The 23,649-nt window shown below is 41.1% G+C and overlaps 1 protein-coding gene across 5 annotated transcripts in view; it reads right to left on the minus strand.

The window, feature by feature from the left end:
- The window catches only part of klhl20 (kelch-like family member 20), an 85,387-nt gene that overhangs the window by 36,289 nt on the left and 25,449 nt on the right, over nucleotides 1-23,649 (minus strand). For 4 of the 5 annotated variants that reach the window (XM_080195974.1, XM_080195971.1, XM_080195976.1 and 1 more), the window contains exons 3-5: nucleotides 11,903-12,476; nucleotides 4,801-4,959; nucleotides 1,211-1,305 (exon numbers count right to left, since the gene is read on the minus strand). In XM_080195974.1, coding sequence (XP_080052100.1) covers nucleotides 1,211-1,305; nucleotides 4,801-4,959; nucleotides 11,903-12,476 — 828 coding nt within the window. Of the gene's footprint in view, nucleotides 1-1,210; nucleotides 1,306-4,800; nucleotides 4,960-11,902; nucleotides 12,477-14,571; nucleotides 14,687-23,649 lie in introns of those variants that run through there. The other variant, XM_080195973.1, reaches the window with a different exon arrangement.

Below are 23,649 nucleotides of genomic sequence, written 5' to 3' on the forward strand. Positions count from 1 at the left end.
TTCTGCAAGCAGAAGACCTTCTCTCAAATTGCTATTCATAACAGCTGCATCAACATCATAGTACGATAATAACTAGTTTTTAATTTCCTCTCTCTTTCCCCATGCTTCCATTTCTCCTCTCCCGTTTTCTACACCTCAAACAGCTGAGTTGGAACGTTAACCCAACAGATGTGAACCTGTACTTAAAAGCCATGCCGCAACACTTAGTTTGTGCAGTTAAAAATCACAGCCTAATCTCAGCTAGGACAAAAAACAATCTGCCTCTGTCAATTCTGCTATAAAACCAGCCATCATCACTCTTAATCAGGGGGTCAGATCCAACTGTACCTACTAAAAACATGGAACTAAGCAGTGGCAAGTGAACATGCTGCAACACCTAAAATGAAAAAACAATAAAAATTATTTCACTCAATAGCTCCCAATGCCAACTTACTGGTGACAGCTTACTTCATCAAGGACTGATTTACATTTTGGTACTATGGACTGAATTCCCAACATGCAGTGTTTTAGAGTGTCAGGACTTTGGCTCACGCTTCTAATCCTCAATACTGCTGCTTCCAATCTCAACACTGCCACTGTGGGATGTGTCTAGCACCTCCTAGCAATTGGTTCTGCAATAGAGTTAATTGAAGCCTTGAAACATCTGCTCAGCTCAGGCAAGTAGTACAACCGAGGAAGAGAGACGATTACCAGGACGTAGTATTAGCCTCCGTAGGAGGAGGTTGTGGGGGGGGACAACAGAAACATGCATTTGATAGAAAAGCTAAAGAGCAAATATATATCAAGAAATCAGCATCTCTCATTTAGAATTTAAGATTTCACAATCATCCCTCAAGCATAAGTTTGCGTCAGTAATTGCAAGAATAAATGTATTTTCTTTAATTAATGACTACCCCTGTATTTCACAAGTAGTTTTGAATGCTCAAGCACAAAACTGTGCAACTCATAATGCCTCTCATCTGGTTTAGATGTTTCTGGCCTTTAAGTGCATCTCGCCAAGAAAAGGCTGCTGAAATCATTCGCTCACTATCTGCTGATTGAATACAAGCTTCTACCAGAGATTTTTTGTGCAGCGAGTTATGTTTTGGATCTTTGAACAAATCTTCACTGGTGGATATCTAAATCATTGAAGCGACTTAAAAAGTACCTGTGGAAAAATGTTGTGGTATTAAATTATATGTAGACTATAAGAGAACTAAAGGAACCATACCTGCATTCCTCATCACTCTTAATCAGAGGGTCAGATCCAACAGTACCTACTAAAAACTTGGGACTGAGCAGTGGCAAGCGAACATGCTGCAATACCTAAAATGAAAAACAATAAAAATTATTTCAATCAATAGCTCCCAATGCCAACTTATTGGCGACAGCTTACTTCATCAAGGACTGATTTACATTTTGGTACTATGGACTGAATTCCCAACATGCAGTGTTTTAGAATGTCAGGACTTTGGCTCACGCTTGTAATCCTCAATACTGCTGCTTCCAATCTCAACATTGTCACTGTGGGATGTGTCAAGCAGTGGTCCCTTTGTCCCTTGCAATCCATCTAGCACTCCTAGCAATTGGCTCTGCAATAGAGTTAATTGAAGCCTTGAAACATCTGCTCAGCTCAGGCAAGTAGTACAACGGAGGAAGATAGACGATCACCAGGAAGTAGTATTAGCCTCAGTGGGGAGGGGGGGAGTGAACAACAGAAACATGCATTTGATAGAAAAGCTAAACAGCAAATATATATCAAGAAATCAACTTCTCTCATTTAGAATTTGAGATTTCACAACCATCCCTCAAGCATAAGTTTGTGTCAGTAATTGCAAGAATAAATGTATTTTCTTTACTTAGTGAGTACCCCTGTATTTCACAAGTAATTTTTGAATGCTCAAGCACAAAACTATTTCATTAAAATTCTGAAACACAGACACATAATAAAATAGTAAACACACTGAATGGGTGAATGTACTCGATGTGGTTCATCCATAGAATTATTATCAAAATCAGCTGTGTTAACATAGAAATTAGAAAGAATAGGCCATTTGGCCCTTCAAGCCTTCTGCGCCATTCATTTCGATCATGGCTGATCATCAAATTCAATATCCCAACCCCACCTTCCCCTGAAATTCCTTGATCCCTTTAGCTCCAAGAACTATATCTAATTTCTACTTGAAATCACACCACATTTTGAACTCAATTACTGAATTTCACTGATTCACCACTCTCTGGGTGAAGAAATTTCTCCGCACCCCAGTCCAAAAAGGTTTACCCCTTATCCTCAAACTATGATGTCTAGTTCTGGACTACCCCACAATCAGGAACATTCTTTCAGTACTTATCCCGTCTATTCCTGCTAGAATTTTCTAAGTTTTTAATAAGATCCCCTCTCACTCTTCTAAACTCCAATGCACATAATCCTAAGTGACTTAATCTCTTCTCATATGTCAGACCTGACATCCCAAGAATCAGCCTGGTAAACCTTCACTGTACTCCCTCTATAGCAAGGACATCCTTCTTCAGACAACAGTACCAAAGCTACACAAAATACTCCAGGTGTGGAATCACTAATGGTCTATACAATTACAGTAAATTGTATTTGTAGACAAATTAAAATTGAGGTAGATAGAAAGCTGGTTCGCAGATAAGAAGCAGAATTGGCATAAGTGGGTCTTTTTCCAGTTGGTAGGCAGTGACTAGTGAGGTACCACAGGGATCTTTTTGTGCTAGGACCCCCAGCTGTTCGCACTATATTCATGATTCGGAATTCTATTTGCCTTTTTTACTGTCTGTTGTACTTGCATACTTACTTTCAGCAATTGATGTACAAGGACCCAAAGTTCTCACTGAGTATCCACTCTCGCAATTTACATCCATTCAGATAACAATCTGCCTTCCTATTTCCATCAAGACAAGACACTATCCACAACCTCATGCACTTCACTTTTACGTAGTAGTCTGCCATGTGAGACCTTGTCAAAATTCTTTTAAAAGCCGAAGTAAACCACATCCAACGGTTTTCTGTGGTCAACTCTACTTGTTACATCTGTGCAGAATTCCAATAGATTCGTCTGGCATAATTTTCCTTTTATAAGTCTGTGCAAAGTGCAACTTTAATTCCTCCGTCATTTGTTTGTCCCTTGTTATGAATTCTCCCGTTTCTAATTGTAAATCTTTTTACATAGCTTTGGTGTCCTATCTAAAGGAGGATGTCCTTGCTATAGAGGGAGTACAGCGAGGGTTTATCAGGCTGATTCCTGAGATGTCAGGTCTGTCATATGAGGAGAAACTAAGTCGCTTAGGATTACGTACATTGGAGTTTAGAAGAGTGAGAGGGGATCTCACAGGAACATAAAAAATACTAACAAGAATAGACAGGGTAGACTTTACATACTTATAGAAGTTTTTACAGTCAGTTTTGTATATGTTAATGCCTGCATATCAGACAGAGAGCGCGAGCAAGAATATCTGTCATGAATCTCAGACACTGTTTCAATTAAGTGACAATTTTCATCAAACAACACTTCATATGTACATCTAACAACTTAAATGGAACTAAATTGCTGTCAGTAATATTTTAGCCTTCTACTTTTTTGAAGTGAATTTGTTCCCTCTTTAGATTACATTAGCCCACATTAAGCTGTGTCCCCGAACCATGGTGCAACCAAATCTATGCTTTGGTTTCTATCAATGTTTGAGTCACCTCTAAAATTTCTTTCTCTAAAAGTCTGATGGGGAAAGAAACCAACAAAATAAGGCAATTACAGCTTCAAACATGCAAAACAACTGGGGTATCTCAACCAGCTTATCCACAATTGCATATCTATGTGGCAACTGTAAATTTAGGATGCCCAATTATTTACTTGTCCAACTAGGATAAAAGCCATTATGAAACATACCTAATTTATTATCTATTGATGAGAATTGTGCAGCAGGCTTATGCCGCTGATTTCAATTATTAAAACTAGCAAAATCCAGGGCATACGTAAACTGCAAAATGTTTTAGGCACTGGTGTGTGGTACCACAGGTTGCAACTTCACTCTAATTTCTGAAAATCCAGTTCCTAATTCAGGGTGCAACCATAGAAACTTAGAATACAAATGGGCCCATTGTGCCCTTGCTGTCAATGTTAGAATGAAAAACCAAATGGAGGCCAGGTACAGGAACAATCCAAAAAGATGACCAGAATATAAACTAGTCTGACCGGTTTTGTACATGCCCTATGGGATAGTTATAAAAATTTACTGCAGTGCCACAGAACTGACAGCAAGACATCTCAATCCAAGAATAAGCACTTGATTTAGAGATACATTTAAAAACAAACAGGAATTTTTTGCTCTAAAAGAGATTGGTTACATCACAATTCATAGTAATTGCATCAACTGCTATGGAATTATCCTGCATTTAATATTTCAGCTGCATTTAAGGCTAAGAAAGTTTTGTTGTGAAAGTGCTTTAGTTTTTCCTAAGATTATGACAGGTGCTATATAAATGTAAGTCTTTATTTCTTGCCTAAACTACCATGGAATCTTTAAATTTTATTTTCCTTAAATACTGAAGCATTTGTTTCACCTAAAATAACTTACCTCAAATCCATGCTCATACTTTGGTCACTAATAACTTGAACACATGGCTGGCCTGGACAGAGGGATTAAGGGCAACTTTCTAATTACAGCTGAGGTAAATGGGTTGGTTAGCATGCAGGCACGGCTCTGTGCTGCACTGGAACTAGGAACAAAATATCTTAATTGAATTATAGCTTTTCAAACCCAACTAAAAGGGTTCAAATTTACAACAGGACAATGGCCTACCTGGGGAAGCTGTGGACGTCGCTCTTGAATGCTGTATTTAACCCATGCCATGACTGCATTAAAAACCTGCTCCTCACTCCGCACATTCAACTCATCACTGGAAATTATATCAATCAGTTGATTGGCTGGTAACAACATGAACTCCTCACTCTCCATTACCTGAAAGCAAGAGGGTTAAAAAACAAACACAGGTTTTAATCAAGGATTGGGATGTACAGAGCACTGCTTCAATGCCAGACTTCTTCAAGTAAAAAAGATATTTTCTAATGCCAACAGCTGTTGGAGCAATATTTGCAACACACTTCAAACGATCCATCACCCCAAGTGATAGGAACTTAACAGTTATGCTTCTAAAAAATATATACATCATCTCAGTCTTTTAATTTTCAGCTGCAGCAAATAGTTAAGACTCCCCGTGGAACACAGGAATGGAATGTATGTTAATCAAGACTTAAGAATTTTGATTTCACATAGGGAAAATGGGTGAATAAGCAATGATGTGGAGATGCCAGCGTTGGATTGGGGTAAAACAGAAAGAAATCTCACAACACCAGTTTAAAGTCCAAACAGGTACATTTGTAGCAAAAGCAAGTTTATTTGTAGAAAAGCAAGCTTTCGGGACAGTCTGTCCCGAAAGCTTGCGGCTTTTGCTACAAATAAACCTGCTTGGACTTTAAGCTGGTGTTGTGGGATTTCTTTCTGAATAAGAAAGCCAGCTTTTCTGAAAATAGACCTCTCTTTTACTCCTGCCAAGCTGAAAATACAAGTTATACACCTACAGCAAGTGTTCCTTACACATCTAAGAGTTTCACAACAGGATATTGAACATTTCAGTTCATCTATTTGACTACAAAGTCTACGTCTTTACTGGGAACAAAAACGGCTCCTGAGTAATATTATTCCAAATTTCTACCTGGTTTCTTCTGTATTCTGGATTCCCTTGTAGATCAAAAATCTAACTCACATGGAATGGGAGATCTGGAACACACTGCCTGAAAGTGTAGTAAAGGTATAGTAAGGCAAGCCCTCAAATTTAAATAATAATTGGATACGCACATGAAATTCTGTAACCTACAAGGCTACACACCATGAGCTCAAAAATTGATTAAGCTGAAAAACTCTTATCAGTTGGCCGAATGGCCTACTTCTGTGCAGCAAATTTCTATAATTATATGGTGGATGAAATTTAATACAGAGAGTTACGAAGTGATACATTTTGGAAGGAAGAACGAGGAGAGGCAATGGCCAGGATTCTCCCCTGCAAAAAAAGCTAAGTACCCAACGTGCAAGAAAATGGAAGAAATTCCCGCCTGTTCTTTGAGCTACTTATCTAAATGAGTCTTTGACACTCTGCGCATCAGAGTCTGCCTAAGAAGGCTTCACGCTGTTAAGTGGGGCCAGGGCCTCATTCCCTCAAGAGGCTGGAATAAGCGTCTGAGTGAGCACCGCATATGGATTGGTCAATGGGGAGATTGGCACATGCACACTGCCGCCCTGCCACCCCAATTGCCAGTCTTCCTGTTTTTTCTTAGGCCGTCTCCTCCCCAGTCGCTGGCATTCTGAAGACACCCTTCTGCCCCAATCGCCGGCCTGCCGGACCCCCACTGGGCCAGCCCAGATCTTTATCCCATCCCATGGCCAGCCCCAATTGCCTCAAGTCCTCCCCCATTGATTCTTTTACAGAGTGGCAGCAGGTCTCCCCCACCACTTGATCACCCCCCCCCAAGTAGGCCCACCCTCCAGTACGCCCCACCACACTGACCCTGCCCCCTTGGCACTGCCCAGTACCCCTTGGGCAGTGCCAATGTGCCTGGTGGGTAGTGCCAGACTGGATAAGGTGCATCCCCTTTCCCTGACTTCGTGGAAGGAGGAGGCTTCAAACGCCCCACCAGAAGGGTGAGTGCACTTGTTCCCCGCTATTGGGGAGCAGTTATAAACGCCACTGATGGAAACCGGGAGTCGGGCCTGGAGAATATCCTCCAGAATAATCAAATAGAAATTGGTAAAAAAAAAGGGCCATCAGCCGCAAGTCAGTTGCGAGTCCCACTAAAGGCTGATGTCTCCCAGCCCACTGCGCTTCTCAAGTATCCTAGCCAATATAAACTAAAGACACAATTTTAAGGAAGAGAGAGAGCTAATATTTATATACACAAATCTTTGAAAGTAGTAGGATAAGTTGATAAAGATTTAAGATCTGAGGCTTTTTTTAAAGTGGATACAGAGTCTGAAAGCAAAGTAGTTATGCTAAACCTTTATAAATCATAAGTTAAGCCTCATGTAGTATTGTGTTCATTTCTGGGCACAAGTCTTGGGGTTGAGTGCAGAGTAGAATTACTAGAAAGGTACTAGGATTAAAGTATTTCAGTTTTGTGGAGAGAGCTGAGAAATTTGGATTCTTCTCCTTAGAGCAGAGAAGATTAAGGAGTGATTTAATAGAGGTGTACAAAATTATAAAAGGCTTTCCTAGAGAAAAGAAGGCGAAACTGCTTCCACTACTAGTGGGATCAGCAACCAGGGGAAACAGATTCAAAGCAATAAACAAAATAACCTGAGGAAGAATGATTTTTATGACATTAGCTCTGATGATCTGGAATGTACTGTGAAAAATGAACAGATCCAAAAGAAAATGTGACATATACTGAAAAGCAGAACTATAACTAAGAGCAGGAGAACAAGACTAACTGGGTAGCAAAATGCTGGCACAGGAACAATGGGTGAAATAGTGTCATGTGACACTATGAACCAAATATATTTGTCATTAGAACTGCTTCCTTCCGATAATAGAATAATTTGAATAAAGGTTAAAATAAACATGCCACCAAACTCATTCGGTAGAAGACTCGATCAATATTTGTTACAACACTAAAGGAAAAAATTGGTCTGAGATTCCGAATGATATCCATATGGTATTGAGCGAGATAGATCCCATTCTCAAACAAGTTAGCCAGTCTGAGCCAAGATAGTATTTAAGACATTATAGTTAGACACAGCATTTCTGGCGCAAAAGGAAGAATTCCTCATCATCAACCAACAATTGCCACTGAAATGTATGCATGCAAATATCAATCAAGGATAAGGCAACGCTTCATCCACATTACCAAGTAAAATGTTAAGTCACTGTTTCAGCTCACATACAAGGAATTACGTATTTGATGAAGAAATGGCAAACTCTGACTAACACCAAGTCACTGATCTTGCAAACAAACTGTTGCTGCTTTCTGAAACGCAGTACCAACTTGATCCAAACATTTCCTGGCCTTGTGCTTTGAATGGAAAGTAAACTCTAAAATCTTAACTCCTTCACAAAGTTCTTCAAAGATCTTACCACCTCAGTGCTGGAGACCTTCCAGAAGACATTTTAAGAATCTGCAACAGGCCAAAGACTGGAAGGGGTTACAGGATTTTTTTTAGATCTGCCATCAGCAATTGAAATTACTGTCAGCAGCAATTGAAAAAACAACAGATAGATCCAAGTAAACTTTATATAGAAAAATGGCCCAGAGTGTCTCAATACCAAGAACCAACTTAAATATCAAAACAAATAAAATTTTAAAAAGCAACAGCATTTGTTTCAAAGACAGAATTAATTATTTTAAGAAAACTACAGAAACAAGAAGCTTCAAGGTCTTTTTTCTGCTGTGGAACAGCGATACTGCTGCCAACAAAGTAAGAGCTGGGGGTCGAATGTAGAAAAGATACCTCGTGCATTGATAATTAGCAACCAATCATAATAGTAACATAAAGTGCCTCAGCCCCAATGATTCCCCCAATTGGTGAACTGCCTAGTAGATTGTATATTAAAAATGCATTTGAGCAGAAGAATAGAAAGCTCAGGCCGATAAATACACTTACCTAACCTTTTTCATAACAAGTGCTGATCAATAGATATACAGCTTTCAACAAAGCTTGATACTTACAAATCACACCAGCACTACAGGATTGTTCATACTTAGTTTAACTCACCATCAAAGGTATTCTCTTAAGGATCCTACGAAATGCAAGTACTACGTATCTGCTCGGGCAACATTTTATCCTCAATGAGAACATATAACACATCTCAAAATACCTAAACACTGGGTCCAAGCCAAATCTAAACTGAAATCTGACCTTTCCAAAAAAGTACCATCTCTAATCAACAATCCAGTTGCCCACATAAATTTTTGCTAAATATAATTTGGCTTTAAGGGCTGAAATCAGAGCAGAAAATGCTGGACCTACACAATCTACCATCACCTGCAAACCAACAACTTAGATTTAACATTTTAAATGTTCACTCGTCTTCACCAGAATTCAAACATAAAATCTATTACATGTTAAAATGGCCAGATGCAAGATTTAAAATGCAGAAAGGTATGCTGATGACCTTTTCACATCCGATCACCTGTCCTGTCAGCACAGGAAGCAGAATTCGTTGTTAAAATTTTGATCTGTGCACCATTTTTGTGTGATCATTTTAACTATCTTTGATGCTAGGTGATTTGGCATGAACCACAGAATTTACATTCAAAAACAGTCCAGGTTTAAACAGTACATTCTTGCCTCAATCATGGCAACAGTGAAGGAGGGAAAAATGCTAAGCTTGATTTCATCCACCCCATTACCACTCAACTTCAAAAAAAAACTTTCTCCTCTTCTTGTTTTCAGTAACTTTGGCTGGAGAAGGAAAACGTGGATATTTCCTAAAAAATTTCCATCTGGCCCACACATGAAGAATGACCATTTCAGCAACACACAACAGGTGTTTAATGGATTACAATGATTTCTAAAATGCGCTCCCTTTCATCCATGTTCACTCTTATTCTCAAATTTCACTGTGGCATTTTCCTAAACAAGAAAGGCAGTACTGTGGGATCGTTTATGCTAAAGACATCCTTTCTCAGCCACTCAAAGGTGCCTAAGCACCCTAGAGAGGGTCAATCTTCAATTTTGCTTCCCGATCCCACATGGCTTTTGTTCATCACTGCCTTAAAATGATTTAAAACAGATCATAGACCAATGTCTAAAAACTCAATGGAAAATCTTGTATACAAATCTATACCCTCATTGTTGCATCATGCTAACACTAGTGCACCATCATATCATATTAAGAGACAGAGTACACAATGACAGTTTGGAGCACCATCATGTAGTGAGACAAAGATGAGAGTCAGGGAATTATAGGCCAGTTAGTTTAACGTCTGCTGTAGGTAAAATGCTAGAATCCGTGATCAAGGAGAAAATAGCAAGGCATCTTGAGGAGAATTGTTTGATAGAGCAGACACAGCACGGTTTTGTTAAGGGGAAGTCGTGTCTAACGAATTTATTGGAGTTCTATGAGGATGTGTCTAGGGCGGTGGATAGAGGAGAGCCAGAGGATGTGGTGTTTCTTGATTTTCAGAAGGTGTTTGATAAGGTGCCGCACAAGAGGTTATTACAGAAGGTTAGGGGGCATGGAGTTGGGGGTAGGGTGTTAGCGTGGATAGGGGATTGGCTGTCAAATAGGAGGCAGAGTGGGGGTCAATGGGTGCTATTCGGATTAGCGGTTGGTGACTAGTGGAGTGCCCCAGGGATCGATGCTGGGGCCTCAGCTATTTACCATTTATATGGATGATCTGGAGGAGGGAACCGAGTGTATGGTGTCGAAATTTGCTGACGACACCAAGATTGGCGGAACGGTAAATTGTGTGGAGGGTGTGGAAAGTCTGCAGAAGGATCTAGATAGGCTGGGCGAATGGGCCAGGAACTGGCAAATGGAATTTACTGTTGGCAAGTGTGAAGTTGTCCACTTTGGTAGGAATAATGGTAGGAAGGACTATTACTTACGCGGCGAAAAACTGCAGCATGCAACGGTGCAGAGGGACCTTGGGGTCCTTGTGCATGAGTCGCAAAAACCCAGCTTGCAGGTGCAGCAGGTGGTCAGAAAGGCAAATGGGATGCTGGCCTTTATAGCGAGGGGGATTGAATATAAAAGTAGGGAGGTTTTGCTGCAACTGTACAGGGCACTGGTGAGGCTGCAGCTGGAGTACTGGGTGCAGTTTTGGTCGCCACACTTACGCAAGGATATTTTGGCCTTGGAGGGAGTGCAGAGGAGGTTTACTAGGCTGATACTGGAGTTGGGGGGGTTGAACTATGAGGAGAGGCTGAATAAACTAGGCTTGTACTCATTAGAGTTTAGAAGAATGAGGGGAGATCTCATTGAGACATATAAGATGATGAATGGGATGGATAGGATAGTGGTGGAGAGGCTCTTCCCACTCAGAAAGGACAGCAGGACTAGAGGGCACAGCCTCAAGATAAAGGGGGGAGCAGTTTAGAACGGAGTTGAGGAGGAACTTCTTCACTCAAAGGGTGGTGAATCTCTGGAATTCTCTGCCCGTTGAAGTGGTGGAGGCTGCCTCGCTAAATATATTTAAGACGCGGGTAGATAGGTTTTTGATAGGCAAGGGGATTAAGGGTTATGGGGAGAAGGCGGGAAAGTGGAACTGAGCCACGACAGATCAGCCATAATCTTATTGAATGGCGGGGCAGGCTCAAAGGGCTAGATGGCCTACTCCTGCTCCTATTTCTTATGTTCTTATGTTCTTATGTCATGGACTTGGTCTTTCCATTTTTCTGAGTTCCAAGTCATGCTACAGTGGAGGAGAGCAAAAATTGGAAGGTGGAGAGTAACATTCAGGAGAAACCTGAGAGGACTAGAGAGGACTCAAGAAAATTACCTGTGCTTTTTACACCAGGGGAGGACACATATTAATCATTTGTCCTTTGAAAATGATTTACAGGAGAAGCAAATGTACAACTTTGACCAGAATCAAGTCTGTCTTCATTATCATTTAAGACTGCTGAATAAATAAGCTAATTTTAAAATTCACGTAACTTCTGTGATGTTCAACTGACTTTCAAGAAATAAAATAATTTTTCCCCACCTCCTGTCCTTCCTAAAAAATTATAATCTGCAAAGAAACTGGATAAATACAATATATTATCAAATAAATAACAACACGTTTCATCTTGTTGAATTTGGATTAACATAACAATCGCAGTCCAATGAGGGCCACTGCCTAAACTGCTCAACTTTAATTACATTGAAGTCACATGGGCCTTGTTTATTTTCATTAACCCTTACCTCTTGAAAGTTGTGCTGAGTGAATTTGTCAGCGATCCGCAGCAGTTCTCTGCAGGAGTGGGTGTCAGCAAAAGCTCTGATTCCCAGGCAGTTGGAGGGATCAAGTTGCCTCTTCAGAAACTCACAACATGCCTCCTGGATCTCGGCCAGTTGCAGAAGGCAAGCAGCCGGCAGCAAGGTCTGCACGTTCCCCTCCTCTACCGTTATCTGAGATGTGTAAGCAAAGTCAATCAACAGCTCCATGGCACGTTCATCAATGTCGCGGATCACCACCTCCGTCTGGCGACTTTCTGCAAGCTCACCTGTGAACATGGCTCGAAAATAAGGGCTGCAGGCTGACAGGATCACACGGTGTGCGTAAATCTTTTTTGCACCCACAACAAGCACCACATCGCAAAGTTCCCGGTGCTTCCTCAGGAGGTTGATGACTTCTAAAGTCTGCCGAGGGTGTTTATCTGATACAAATGGCATCCTGGCTGGTTGAGGTACTCCCTCAGGTAATTTGTTGGGGTCACCGAGTGTACATCTGCTAGTGACATCCATTCCTGTCTCTCCTGGTCGAGCACTGATACACCTAAAAGGTAGGAGGCAAAGAAAAACATTTGAAACTCAAAATATATAGGTTCAGGTTGTGAAACATTAACCTTTACAATTTCACTTTGTGATCCATCATATAGTCATAATTATGTTATACAACACCCTGAAGCACAAAGATACTGCACCATTCTATTGCCAGGTACTGTCACAGTCACAAAAACATCGCAGCAAGCTCTAATTTTAGCAGGGCAGCCTTGGATGTGTAGGTGTGGGAGGACGGGCAAAGTAAAAGGAAGGGAGTTATGAATGGCAGATGTCAGATGTCAGAGACAGAATGAATCCACTTTACTATTGAATACCTTCCAGCAGCTACTCAAGATCAACACTGATAGGTCTGTGAACACAATAAGAATCTGTTAGACTACTCATTTCTCCAGTCACAGAAAGGGAAATCAGAGGGATATAAAAGATGAAAAAATATAGGTGAACCAAAAAAGAATGGGTTCTAAAGACCTTAAATTCTATAGCATAGACTTACAAAATCATTACTAGAGTTCAATTAGCACATTGACTACTCAAAATAATTTAACACAATTGAATTATTGCTTCATTATGGAATATGTTGATAATCTCAATCACTGCAGCTGCACAGAGTGAATATGGGTGATGCAAATATCACAGTAGTAGCGCACATGAAATCAGATAAAGGGTTTCTGTCACCATTAATGACACAAGAGATATTCAGACCCTGTCTGAACATTACACAATGGTTATTTTTCAAACTGGTTATAGACAAACTGCCATTCCCAATCCCTTCCCCCTTCATTTTACTGTAAATTGCCAACCTAATTTATTTCTATGTTGAGATGCCAGTCAGATCTAGGCACTCCTTCACAATGAGAAAGAGATGGAAATAAGTTTTACAGAGATGATTTGGCCAATTTCTTTCCTTTCCCTGAAGATGCTGACTCTTATTGCAATACAGCTCCACAAAATTCTCTGTCAGCATCAGCAAGCTATTTTGTCCCACCAGGCTACTGAAGCTAATTGCCCTTCCAGCTAGAGTTAGCTATTCCCAGCGCAGAAAACAAGCTGAGCGCTTCCAGCTTCCATGGTTTTCAACATATTGTACTCGTCTTGATCTAACATGGGAGGCAATGGCCTAATGGCATTATCACTAGACTTAATCCAGAAACTCAGCTAATGTTCTGGAATTAAGAATCCACAGATAACCATGAAACCACTGCTGACTATTGGAAAAACCCATCTAGTTCACTAACGTCCTTTAGGGAAGAAAATCTGCTATCCTTACCTGGTCTGGCCTATGTGAGTCTCCAGAGCCACAGCAATGTAGTTGACTCCACATTGGAGCAACCTTGGGCATCTAGAGAAGAGCAATAAATGCTGGCCAGCCAGCAGTACCCACATACCATGAATGAATTAAAAAAGGGAATCTGATACTGAACTATAGAGTGCTCAACCCATTAGTCATTACAACTTGTTTTAGCATTTCTGGTACCTTTCAGATCCTCAGGATGTTTCTACCAGCAGCAGGGTAAATACCACTTAATCTGTTTTTGGTGGTGTTGATTTTGGGATCAAAGGAGCCTGGAATAATATTCTAGGAGCAGTCTCAGCAATGTCCTATGTAATTGCAGTAGGAGTTCTTTCCTTCTGTACTCAAATCATCTTGGAATACAGACCAACATAACATTTTGTCTTCCTAATTGCTTATTGCCATTGCATGTTAGTCTTCAACTTATGAGTATCGAGTTCAGTGCTTACCCAGGCCTATTATTCTCATACACCCGTGTTGCTTCTATCGTGGCAGTTTTCTTAAATATAAGCAAAAATGTCCTTTGCCACAGAAGGAATGAATATCAATCAGCCAAACATGTAACAGATATAATCCTGACATTCATGCCCTTCCAAATTTCATTAGTGTTTTAAAAATGAGGTGGTTTAATTTCTGGTTTTTGAAAAAGGTTTCCCCTGCAAAGCTGATATTCAATTTTCAATAGTTGCAATTATCTTGTTTTCTACAGTTAAAACCTTAACCTTCCCAAAACTAAAAATTATCTCAAAGTATTACAATGAACCATGAACTAGGTATTAATAACACAATGACTCACTTCATGTTCGTTCCTGGGCTTTACAACATCACCCACATTTGAATCATTGGGAGAATCAGTGACACAGTGAACATCTGCTTTAGACATTCACAAGTTGCTTACGATCCTGTTCTTTCTGCCAGTACAAAATTCGGTTTCAGGCTGTGCTAGTTTAGAAGGAATGATCAACAATATTAGTGTACAACTGGACTAATTTTGCATATTGTAAGTCTGACATTTATATGGCTAAAGATACTGAACTGAATTGAAGATCAACAGCTCATATTTACAAGAACAGGGTCAACAAGAGCTGACTCATTGAGCCTGTGATTCGGCACGAATGAGAAGAAAATTCAATGTGCACTTTTTAAAAATTATTTAATGGGATGTGGTCATCACTGACTTGACCAGCATTTATTGCCCATCCCCAACTGCTTTTGAGGGGGCATTTTAAGAGTTACCACATTGCTGAGGGTCTGGAGTCACATGCAAGCCAGACCAGGTAAGGATAGCTGATTTCCTTCCCAAAAGGCATTTGTGAACCAGACGAGTTTTTATGACCATCATTTCATAGACTTTTTTTTAAATTCTAGGTTTGTATTCAATTCAAATTTCAATACTTGGGTCTCCAGAGCATTATCCTTTGTCTTTGAATATGAGTTCAAAAATCTTTGCGTGCTCCTAATGCAATGAATTACGACTATCCTTTTATTTCTGAGAGATACAGCAACATACAAAGGGATGAAGGGATACAAACATATAAATTAAGAGTAGGCCACTGGAGCCTGCGCTGTCATTCGATAAAATCATGGCTGATCTGATTGTAACCTCAACCTCTCATTCCTGCCTAACTCAATAATCTTTCATCCCCTTGTTACTTAAGAATCTGTCTAGCTCTGCCTTAAAAATATTCAAAGGCACTGCTTTCACCACCTTTTGAGGAAGAGAATTCCAAAGACACACAAGCCTTAGAGAAAACAAATTCTCCTCTCTGCCTTAAATGAGTGATCCTCATTTTAAAACAGTGATCCGGAGTTACAGGAAGAAAAATCCCAAGCAAAATACAACTTGACAGACATTATCCTGCATTGACAAGTGGTAAGTAGCATTCACACCACACAAGTGTCAGGCAATGACCACCTCCAAAAGGGAAGAATCTAACCACCATCTCTTGATGGTCAATGGCATTATCATCACTGAATCCCAGGGATTACCATTAACCAGAAACTGGACATGAGATTAGCTACATAAATATTGTGGTCATCAGCGCAGGTCAGATACATCGGGATCCAGAGGGGAATAATTCACCTCCTGACTCCCCAAAGCCTATCCGCCATCCACTACGTACAAGTCAAGAATATGATGGAAACTCTCCATTCACCTGGATGAGCACAGCTCCAACAACCTTCAAGAAGCTCAACACCATCCAGGAAAAAAAACAGCCCACTTGATTGGCACCCCATTCACAAACATTCAATCCTTCCTCGCACACTGGCAACAGAGTCTACCATCTACAAAGTGCACCTCAGAAGTTCATCAAGGATCCTTCAACAGCATCTTCCAAACCCATGGCTACTACCACCTAGAAGGACAAGGGCAACAGATGTTTGGGAAATATACTATTTGGAAGTTACACTCACCATCCTGAGTAGGCTTCTTCACAGTCACTGGATCTAAACCCTAGAACCCCCTCACAAACAATGCTGAGGGTATACCTGTACTACATGGACTGTAACAGTTCAAGAGGTAGCTCACCACTATCTTCTCAAGAGCAACTGGGGATGGGCAATAAATGTTAGCTTAGCAACGAATGCCACATCCCATGAATGAATTTTTAAAAGGTCCACCAGCATCCATAGGCCACAAGTGTACAGCACAAATGGTTCAAAAGATTCACCACTATTTACACTCAGAGCCATATAAAACAGTATGAAATAAATATGTATGGTGAAGTCAGATTCCCAGCATATTATTTTGACAGGGTAGGTAGTTTTCCTATACTATGAGCAGCAGATGTTGGCATTATGAAACCCCATCCCCTCCCTTCCCATCAGCACTTAATTCATACTAGATTCATCAAAACAAAAAGATAAGTTAAAAGAAAGACACTCCAATCTGTGGAGAAAGAGTTAGGGTGATAAAAAATAATTGCCTAATGTTCGCTGTTTTGTCCTTACAGGTGCTCCCTAATCTGCTGAGTATTTCCAGCCTTTACTAATTTTTATTTCTGAAAGAAAGGAAGTTCTTCATTCCATAATATTTACATTCTATGCTACAACAGCTATTTTGGTGATTTTCCAGCAATTCAAATATCCAAGAGAGGAAATGAAATGCTTTCCTAAAATGCAGAATCAGAAAGAAGTACAAATTCAGTCCTGACAAACATTTATCCCTCAACCAAATACTATCTAAACAAATTGCATGGCCAGTTATTTCACTGCACACTTTGGATCCTACTTGTGTAACATGGCTGCAGTTTTTAAAACCTACAAAATAGTGACTATACTTCAAAAGTAAAAGTAAAAATTGACTTTTGGATGTTCTGAAGACAAGTTCACTTCCCCTGGTATGTGAGTACTTCCATTATATAAGCCTTGCTTTTACATAATTCATTGGAAATATTACCACTCAATTTTAATTCAAAGGAGAACATGCAACTGAAGGGAATAAATGTAGCCATAAAATTAGCCAAGAGGTCTCTGGAAAGAACACAGTACATAACTGTAGCAGTAACAGCAAAAAATTTTTTCAGCTATGTGAGAAGATCATTGTGGAACTATCGGCCCGCTGAGTGGGATAGTGTGGCAGATTCAAAGTGATTCTGAAGTCATAGATATTTTGCATCACTCTACATTCCCAGGTATGGTTCTTACGTTCCAGATCGGTGTTATGCTACACTGAATTGAGATGAGAGACAGAAATGTCATCCTAGATAGATTAGAGAAACTTCAAATTGATTGGCCTCTAGGTGCAGGTAATGTCTGTGGAAAGGTGATTAAAGAGATGAGACAAGTGCTCAGTGAGCCTCCTGTCGATGTCTTCAATAGATCAGTAAAGTTTGAGACAATTCTTTTGAACTGGAAGCAAGATTGCATACATTCTGATGTCAAAAATTGGAAGAAAGAGTTGCCCTCTTTGATCAGAGGAGAGCGTCTACTCAGTGGTGCAGATTTCTGCTGTGAGCCTATAAACTGATTCTCGACTCAAATCTTATTGCACATGCAGCAGAACATCCCACAAGGCAGTGCGATTCAGAATGCAGGATTTGTTTGTTTTTCTTCCTTTCTCTGCTGACACACTGCCTCATTGTTAATATGTTAGAACTCAAAGCATGATGTAATTTGATGGACAAGTTATTACCATTCTGAATGATTGATTGCAAACTCCTCCTAGTCATTAAAGTCAATGCTGCAGTATTTCAATGAGAGCTTCAGAATGTCTGAAGCATTTTCTTTGACCTCCCTTGGAACATCAGCCATTTGACAGTACAGAGAATTTTCCTAAAAGAGAAAAGGGTCTGGCAAGGGAAGATAATTTTTAACCATCCAGTGTCAAGTCCATTGGAATTCATTTTACAGGTGGATCTGACTTCATGAAGGACATGATGTGGAGATGCTGGCGTTGGACTGGGGTAAACACAGTAAGAAGTCTGACAACACCAGGTTTAAGTCCAACCACTTTATTTGATAGTAAACTCACAAGCTTTTGGGGTTTGCCCCCTCGTCAGGTGAATGGAGAGTTCTGCCCTCAGACAGAGCACATAACAGCACAGACAGTTTACAGATTACAGTTAACAGGCATTTATCGTTCATCCTTAACCGTCCTCAAGATGGCGATGGTGAAGTGCTTTCTTGAACCGCTGCAGTTTGTGTGGTGGAGGTACACCCAGAGTGCTGTTGGGGAGGAGTCCCAGCAACAGCGAGACAGGAGATTTTTGGAAATCTCAGCAAACATTTATCCCAGTAAGAATAAAATGCTCTTAAAAGGATGCATCATCTATGGCTAAAGAAGAAAATTAAGGATAGTATAAGATTCAAAGTTTAGTTCTAGGCCAGAAAGTTGGACTGAATTTAAGAACCAGCAAAAAAAGAACAAAAGGAGAGAACAAGTTAGCAAGGAGAATGGGCCATGTTAAAAATGTGACTTCAGCATGTGGACCATGCTGCAAACGGTGAGGCTTCATTGAGGAGAAGTGGACTACAGGAAATTGTTGGCTAGCTTTGACGACTTGCTTCAGGCCTGCCACCTTCTTCCATATTTGCACAAAGGCTGTATCCATCCTATTAATGAAATTAACATGAAATTGAATCAAGCATTAAAACAACAACAACAATCTTACTGGACAGCTGAATGCAGCAGGATGGAATCAATCAATCAACTCAGAAGCTGATCTGGCAGCTGAAAACTCCAAGCTTTTTAAGCAACCTTAGAGTGGTTACAATATACCAACATGCCACAAAAGCATTAGGGATGAAAACCATTCCTTGCGTTCTCCTGAATTTAGAATAACATAATTAACATTTTCCTATGTCCTGCCCTAAAAAAAATAGGGAATCCTAATATTACTTTTGTTGACTGCTCGTTCTAACACTAATGATTTACCCAAACATGCTGCTCCAAGATTTTGTATAGACTTCAGCAAGGAAAGCAAAAGGTGTAAAGTGAAACATTTAATGAGGAGAGTGGGTGATTCGAGGGAGAAGTAAACTTGAAGAGCAGGTATGAAGACTGTGCAGTCAGTGAGGAGAGTGCAGCAGTAGACAGCAAGAGCAGGAACAAGAATGGAGTTGTAAATGAAGTGCAAAGCTCAGTCAGTACACCAGGTGCCAGTGAGGACAGCAGGGTCAGTACAGCAGGTGCCAGTGAGGAGAGCAGTGTGTAAAAGGCAGTGAGAGTAGTGCGGTGTAAAAGAACATTTCAGGAAGGATAGGCGGGCCCCAAAAAGTTTCAGCACAGAGATCAGAATTGAAAGAGAGTGGGGTCATATGGGCCGAGGTTTAAGCAAGCAGAGAGGGGTAGAATAAATGAGAATTCAGTAAGGAGGCTGAGGTGTAAGCGTGAGACTTCGCTGAAAAGAACCATCTGCAAAAAGCAGGATTTTAGTGACAGGAACAGGACTTTAAATCGAGGGTGTCCACTAGAATCTAAGTGGGTGCACCGTAGAATTGTCCCCAAGAGAACATGATAGGAAGGAAAACAGGAGATGTTTCTTCTTGTGGGACAGATGAGAACTAACAGAACAAAGTTTAAAAATAATAGGTTTTCTTTTAAGATGGTGATTTGCAAAAGAAACAAATGTGTGCAACTTAAAACATCATATAATGAGTGGTTTAGGTCTGGAATACACAGCCTGGAAGTATGGCGGAGGCAGGTTCAATCCAGGCATTCAAGAGGGCGTTAGATTTGATTTGATTTGTTAAATGTATTAGTAAATTAGTATTATGTCTTGCACACCAAAGCATACTATACATAGAGAAGGAAACGAGAGAATGCAGAATGTGGAGTTACAGTCATAGCTAGGGTGTAGAGAAAGATCACCTTAATTTGAGGTAGGTTCATTCAAAGGTCTGATGGCAGCAGGGAGGAAGCTGTTCTTGAATCAGTTGGCAAGTGTCCTCAGATATTTGTATCTTTTTCCCGACGGAAGAAGGTGGAAGAGAACGTGTGAGTGGGGTCCTTGATTATGCTGGTGGCTTTTTCAAGGCAGCGGGAAGTATAGGCAGTGTCAATGGATGGGAGGGTGGTTTGAGTGATGGATTGGGCTTCTTTCATGACTCTTTATAGTTTCTTGCGGTCCTGGACAGAGTAGGAACCATACCAAGCTGTGATACAACCAGAAAGAATGCTTTCTGCGGTGCATCTGTAAAAGTTGGTGAGAGTCATGGCGGAAATGCCAAATTTCCTTAGTCTTCTTAATTATAGTGTTGACATGGAGAGGCCAGAACAGGTTGTTGGTGATCTGGATACCTAACTATTTAAAACTCTCGACCATCTCTGCTTTGTCGCAATTGATGTAGACAGGGGCACGTTCTCCACTACATTTCCTGAAGTCATCAACTATTTACTTCATTTTGTTGACACTGAAGGAAAGAATATTGTCTTGCACCACTTCACCACATTCCCTATCGCTTTCCCGTACTTTGTCTACGTTGTTTGAGATCCGATCTACTTCGGTGGTATGATCAGCCAACTTGAAAATCGACTTGGATGGATTTGGCCACACAGTCATAAGTGTACAGTAAGGAGCTGAGGACACAGCCTTGCGGAGCACCAGTGTTGTGGATGATCGTGGAGGCACCTATCCTTACTGATTACGATTTGTGGGTTAGGAAGTTCAGGATCCAGTCGCAGAATAAGGAGCCAAACCCCAAGTCAGCGAGTTTGGAGATGAGTTTCATAGGAATAATGGCTGAGCTGTAGTCAACAAACAGGAATCTGATATAGGTGTATTTGTTAGCTAGGTGTTCCAGGGTTGAGTGCAGGGCCAAGGAGATGGCATCTGCTGTGAACCAGTTGCGGCAGTTAGCAAACTGTAGTGGATCCAGGCAATCTGGATGGCCGGAATGGATTCCTGCCATGACTAACCTTCGTAATGATGGATGTCAGCGCCACCAGATGATACTCATCGAGGCATACTGCCTGGCTTTTCTTTGGTACCAGGAAGATGGTCATCTTCCTGAAGCAGATAGGGACCTCAGGTTTTTGTAAAGAGGGATTGAAAAATGTCAGCAAATACCCCCGCCAGCCGGTCCCCGCAGGGTCTTAGTGCTCATTCGGGTAACCCCACACGGGCCAGTCGCTTTCTGTGGGTTGAGTTCCAAGAAAGCTGCTCTGTCATCTGCAATGGTGACCTCAGATACAGGTTCGTCTGAGGCTTCCAGGGTGGAGGGCGTACTCTTGCTGACCACTTGCTCAAACTGAGATAGAATGCATTGAGTTCATCAGCGATTTTACATGCCTTCATCTTGCAGACCTTGCCATAGTTGGTGGGAATCCATGTGGATTTGGGCTCTAGTTTAGTCCAGCACTGTCTTTGGCATCTTTAATGGATCTCCTTAAATTATATCTGGCTTTCTTGTATTGGTCAGAGTCACCTGACTTGAACACGGCAGACCTGAACTTCAGCAAGCAGTGAATATCCCTGTTCATCCGTGGTTTCCAGTTGGGAAACATGCAGATTTGCTTCTTTGGCACACAGTCTTGGACACATTTACTAATGAAGTCAATTATTGTAGTGGCTCATTCAGACCAGTTGCAGAGTTTTTAAAATGCTGACCAGCCTATTGACTAAGCGGTCCCATTGGAGATCATCTGATTTCTCAGACCTACATTGCAAGACTTTCTTTGTTGGATTCTCCCGTTTTAGGTTTGCTTGCAAGCCAGGAGCAGGAGTACAGCCTTGTGATCTGATTTGCCAAAGTGTGGGTGGAGAATAGAGCAGTCGGTGTGTTTGATTTTTGTATACCAGTGGTCTAGGATGTTTGGACCTCTGGTGGTGGTGGTGGTACCTTGGTAGGACACCCTTGAGCTTGGTCTGATCGAAGCCACAACAAACAAGGCCTCAGGATGTTTTGTCTCAAGGCTATTTGTAGTGGTGTATACTTCGTCCAGCGAAGTAGATCATTATTTGAATAAAAACAAATTGTAAGGGTGTGAGAAAAGACAAGGGAATAGCACTAAGTCATAATGCTCATTTGGAGAACCGGTACAGAATGGCCTCCTTCTACACTATAACAATATTTTATTTTCTTCAATGTCATTAGTCTGTGAAATTCAAAGGCAGAGGAAGCTGGATCATTCAATTTATTCATTGCTACATTAGATAGACAAGGGAGTCAAGGTTGTGCAGGGGAAAGTGGGATGAGACCAAAATCAGATTATCCATGATCTGTGTGAATGGTGGAACAGGCTCAAAGGCCAAATGACCTAATCCAACTCCTGTTTCTATGATTTGATGTTGGTACTTCTCATCAGTGTTGGCATTGAGTGGTAACTACTGAGGTCCTTCAATAACTACGAGTGGAATATTAGGTTGGCGAGGCATGGAGTAATTTGAGTTTTGTCTTGGCAACATTCAAATACAGGCAGAGTTTCTTGTATGAAGAATTGAAGCATTCAGTTGTTTCCTGCAAATCTGGTTCAGAATGGGCAATGACACTGCAGTCAACAGCACAATGGGTAATGAATATCTCTGACGGTCAGATTAGTTACATAAGAAATAGGAGCAGGAGTAGGCCATCTAGTCCTTCGAGCCTGCCCCGCCATTCAATAAGATCATGGCTGATCTGAAGTGGATCAGTTCCACTTTCCTGCTTTCTCCCCATAATTCTGTTGTCTGTCAAAAACGTATCTACCCGTGACTTAAATATATTTAGCGAGGTAGCCTCCACCACTTCAACAGGCAGAGAATTCCAGAGATTTACCACCCTTTGAGTGAAGAAGTTCCTCCTCAACTCCGTTCTAAACTGCCCTCCCTTATCGTGAGGCTGTGCCCTCTAGTCCTGCTGTCCTTTCTGAGCGGGAAGAATCTCTCTACCTCTACCCTATCCATCCCTTTCATTATCTTATATGTCTCTATAAGATCCCCCCTCATCCTTCTAAACTCCAATGCGTACAGACCCAGTCTATTCAGTCTCTCTTCATAGTCCAACCCCCTCATCTCCGGTATCAGCCTAGTGAACCTCCTCTGCACTCCCAAGGCCAAAATATCCTTGCACAAGTGCGGCGACCAAAACTGCACACAGTACTCCAGCTGCGGCCTCACCAGTGCCCTGTACAGTTGCAGCAAGACCTCCCTGCTATTATACTCTATCCCCCTCGCTATAAAGGCCAGCATTCCATTCGTCTTCTTGATCACCTGCAGACTGGGTTTTTGCAGCTCATGCACAAGGACCCCCAGGTCCCTCTGCACCGTAGCATGCTGCAGCTTTTCGCCCTTTAAATAGTAATCCCTCCTATTATTCCTGCCAAAGTGGATAACCTCACACTTGCTAACATTGTACTCCATCTGCCAGGTCCTCGCCCACTTGCTCAGCCTATCCAGATCCCTCAGCAGACTTTCCACACTCTCCACACAATTTGCTTTTCCACTCATCTTCG

The sequence above is a fragment of the Carcharhinus amblyrhynchos genome, chromosome 9, assembly GCF_965287045.1.
Source record: "Carcharhinus amblyrhynchos chromosome 9, sCarAmb.v2.hapA, whole genome shotgun sequence".
NCBI classification, from domain to species: domain Eukaryota; kingdom Metazoa; phylum Chordata; class Chondrichthyes; order Carcharhiniformes; family Carcharhinidae; genus Carcharhinus; species Carcharhinus amblyrhynchos.